Raw genomic sequence first — 4533 nt, 5'->3', positions numbered from 1 at the left:
TGGCTATAACAGACAGTCTGAGACTTGGAGTTTCAAGAGAGTAACTAGAATGCTGAGAATAAAACTTCTGAGAGCAGTGTCCAAAACAGGGAAGTCATTTATTCTCATCCTTTGCTGGACAGCATCCGTTTAATCTTAATTTGTTTTTGTATGTGGGTGTTTCTTTGCTTGCTTCCTTGCTTGATTTCTTAACCTGGTTATTTTGAAGCAGGAAACTTCATTTAGCCCAAGTTAGCCAGAAATCCATAGGTGGTCAAGTGTCATGAGACACTGAATATTCAGTCTCTACCTCCTTAGTTCTGAAGCAGCCTTTCCCTGCTGGTTTACAGTGGGCTATGAAGGAAATATTCAAGGACTCGGGCACACTGAAGAACTTGATTTATTCTTATATACTCTAATCTACCTTAAAATTTTAATTCAAAGTGAATATAGAATTATAAAATGACAAGTAAGAAAATTGTATGTAGAGGACTCTTGGGTATGAGTTCAAGGAAACTTCAAACAATCAGAGCATTCAGATTTCTGTTTTATTTGTTGATTGGTTTTTTATTTACTAACACCTGCTCAATTCTCCTCCCATTTACCATATTCCAAAGGCTTTCTTCCACTCCTTTTGCCTTTTTGTTTTTAGAATGGGTGTGCCATCTGTGTATCTCCCCATTCTGGTACATAAAGTCTGAATGATTAGGTGTTTCCTTCCCTACTGTAATCCTACAAGGCAGAAGACTTGTCCCACACACAGGCTATGGCTTTTGGATAGACACTTTCTCTGTTTGTTTTGGCCCATGTGCAACCAAGCTGCATCAAGGGTACATTGTGTGGGGGAGCCCTGGGTCTACTCATTCCATCTTCTTTTGATGATGGTTCAGTCTCTGAGATATCCATTGCTTATATTACTTGACTGTGATGTTTTTCCTGTGTAGCTTCTATTCTTTTTGGGAGCTTGTAGTGATCTACAGACCTGCTGAGGGGTGAAGAAGATTGCATTTAGAAAGGGGATACAAGGCCCACGGGGCACATTGGTATGCCTGGCAGGACTAAATGAACCAGGAAAACTGTAGGGAATAAAAGGTGGTCTGTATGGTTCAGGCTCAGCAGATATGAGGAAGGTGGATAGAAAGATTCTGGAAAGAATAAAAAAAAATCCTTCAATAACAAGCTGCTCAGGCCTAATATATTCACTCTCTTAAAGAACAGAATTCAACATTGCTCCTACTTCTAAACCTTAAAGAAGTAAAATTTGTATCTATTTCATGAAATACGTTGCTCCATTGATGGTAGAATATGCTTAATGTTTTCACACAAATTGGTCTGAATTATATCTGAAGCTCTTCTTTGTGAGAAGAGTAGAAATCACAGGTTAAATTGGATCAGATTGGGCAAAGTAATAGGGGAGGTCTGTTGAAATGGGCCCTCTTCTAATTGCAGGAGGAACTTGAATAAACTATGGAAATGAGAGAGACAGAAACCATGTCACCAGATATCAAAATATTTCAATGTCACCAGACCAGTAATTGAGACCCTGTCTGGTGTATGTGATTAGTGCGGTTTGGCAGCTTGAAGAGATGGGCTAAAATAAACTTAAATGGATTATTTCCATTTTTTAGATATTCCTAGAGCATCTGCATCTCTAAAAGCCATGATGAACTTGGAAAACCCACCCACACTCCAGCTACTGGCAAGAAGAAGCCTGCTGAAAGATGAAGCCTTGACCATCTCTGCTCTGCCACACCTGCCCAAGCAAAATTTTCCACCACTGTTCAAAGATGCATTCAATAGCAAACAACTTAACCTCCTTAGGCACATGGTGGCAGCATGGCCCTTCCCATGCCTTCCTCTGGGAGGTCTGGGACAATCTCTTAGCCTTAAAGTCCTGAAAGCTGTGCTAAATGGCCTTGACATGCTGATGACAAAGAAGAATAGACCTAGGTAAGTTAGACCAAGATAGCCTGGAGGAATGTATGTGGATGGACTGGTGAATCGAGTAACCACAGTGGTTTCAAGGTTAATTGGAGGCTTTTGATTTTGTGGCTCAGTGTCTTCAAGAATAAAAAAAAAAATCAGTCCAGTATTGTGTCTAGCATTGCTTAGAGCAGAAAGGGTACATATACATTGAGTCAGTCCATGCTTTTTTGCCTGTCACTAAAATTGGAAGATTTGTCCAAGGAATAGACTGAAGGGAAGATGAATTGTGAGGTCATGCAGATTACAAATTGTATCTCCTCATCTAGATGTCCTTCTGTTTTACCCACAGGAGTTGGAAGCTACAAGAGCTTGATTTAAGAGATGTCTACCATGACTTCTGGAATGGCTGTGCTGGAATGCAGCATGTTGTCTGCTCTCCGGATGTCATCTGCATGAGCAAGCCATCGGAGAATTGCCCCATTCCTGAGGAGAAAGGTGCCCTGACTATATTGTTAAACCTTTCCATCTTGTCCCACAGGCCCTCCAAATACCTAAGGTATTTTTATAATTGGGCCAAGCAGCGAAAAGATGTGATCCGTGTGATCTCTCCAAAGTTGACTTTTCATGCTGTTCCTGCATATGACCCCCTGTATTTGTTGGAGGTTTTTGATCCAAGCTCAATCCAGGAACTGGAAATCAAAACATGCTGGGATATGCCTACCCTTATAAGGCTAGCCCCAGGCCTGGGCCAGATGAAAAGCCTCGAGAAACTCATTTTCAAAGAAATCTCTGTACCTTTGGTATGGCGTTGGACCAAAGAGATTATAGCCTGGTCTCATTCAAAGATTCTTCCCCACTTCTCCAAACTGCATAAGCTCCAGCATCTCTATTCGAATGGAGTCTGCTTCGTGGAGGACAGCCTAGAACAAGTGCTGGGGTAAGAAAGGACAGAGATCTTTATCCATTAGTGAGAAAAGAACCTTTTGTTTGTTGTTGTTGTTGTTGTTGTTGTTGTTGTAGTTTTTGTTCTGGTTTGCATTAAGTATTAGTGTATACAGTGATTTCCCAGCCATTTTTAATGTTACATAGATGTGAGCATAGATTGATTACTAGAGAAATTCATGCTGCTGTGACACCATGACTAGTCACCTTAGTAAATTTAGACTGTCATATGTTTACATGATTTACAGTAGGTGTCTTGAGAAACCCAGATGAAGGGAAAATAAATGTACAGAGTGTGTGAGACCTTACAGGACCTATAATCTCATGTCAACACTTACCTCAACTATGGAAGCAGGTTCCATCTGCCTCTGTCTTTCCGTGGTTCAAAGGAAATATAGGCACATGAAGGGGTTTAATAGATGACATATGAGTGGATGCTTGTGGTCAAAATGATGTCTCATGTTCAAAAGAGTGGATATGTGTGGAAGCTGGAACCTGTTGAATTAAATGTTGGCAGACCTGGGAATGTTCCTAAGTGGTTCGCAGTGTTCCTGTTGGGTTTCCCTCCATACAGTATGTGTCCCCCCATATGTTTTCTGCTTACTAGTTCAGAGGGCACTGTAGAGCTTAGGCAGTAGCAGCCATAGGTATTGTTAGGTCTCCCATAGGGAGCACCAAAGGCTTGACCAAAATAATAACTTGAAAATGACCTTGGGCCAGTGTTCGCTCTGCTACTTTGAAGTTACAGACTTTCTCTTCAAATAAATATTGAAGTTGACTAAAGTAACTTTCTCTCTCATTTCTCTCTCTAGGTGCTTGGAGAGTCCATTAGAGACCCTTGCTATAACAGACTGCCTTTTGTCACTCTCAGATATGGAGTATTTGTCCCAGTGTCCATGCATCCATCAGCTCAAACACCTGGACCTGAGTAGTGTCACATTTAATAATTTAGGTCATCCGTTTCTAGGAAGCCTACTAGAAAGACTGAAAGCTACCCTACAGACATTAAAATTGAAGCGTTGTGATATCATGGACTTCCAAATCAGTGCTTTCCTCCCTGGGCTCAGCCAGTGTTCTCAGCTCACTGAAGTCAATTTTCTGAAGAACTTCTTATCCATGGGCAGCCTGAAGAAGCTGTTGCAGCATACAGCCAACCTCACACAGCTGACCCTGGAGAAGTACCCTGCCCCTGACGAGGTCTATGATGACATTGGTGATGTTATTCCACAGAGATTTGTCCAACTTTGTTCTGAGCTTATGGACACACTGAAGGAAATAAGGCAGCCAAAACAGGTCTACTTTGTGAGTAAGAGATGTTTAGATTGTCGTAAATACTTTATCTATGATTTGAAGGCCAGACTGTGTGACTGTTGGGAAGAAATATGAAGAGAGCATTTCTGGCCTCTTATTAATGGAAGGTAGGCCTCATGTGATTCATTAGAGGCATCCACCATGTGCATTCAGGACTTTTTGGATGTATATGGGTAGAGGATTATTTCTTTCTATTTGATCTCCAATCAACTTCTTCTGACTTAATGGAGACCTCTTGATACTGAGTACTATGAACTTAATTTCATCCTATTGTGTATAGCACACACACCCTAGGACAGCAATGATATTTGACAATTTGACAGCCTGCATCCCACCAACTTCACGTATGAGAGACCATAGGGAATGTGAAGGAAG

General features: G+C 41.2%; 1 protein-coding gene across 1 annotated transcript; it reads left to right on the top strand.

Annotated features, from left to right (window-relative positions):
* Window positions 1-1642: 1642 nt before the first annotated feature.
* Window positions 1643-4233, top strand: LOC308413298 (PRAME family member 12-like; the record flags this gene model as incomplete). Its single annotated transcript, XM_080908223.1, has 3 exons — window positions 1643-1929; window positions 2255-2705; window positions 3679-4233. The coding sequence occupies 3 exons, from the start codon at window positions 1643-1645 to the stop codon at window positions 4231-4233; spliced, it is 1293 nt and encodes a 430-aa protein (XP_080764349.1).
* Window positions 4234-4533: the final 300 nt, after the last annotated feature.

Source organism: Micromys minutus, assembly GCF_963924665.1.
Source record: "Micromys minutus genome assembly, chromosome: 32".
NCBI classification, from domain to species: domain Eukaryota; kingdom Metazoa; phylum Chordata; class Mammalia; order Rodentia; family Muridae; genus Micromys; species Micromys minutus.
Note: the sequence above shows the minus strand (reverse complement) of the source record. Positions and strands in the feature narration are given on the sequence as shown.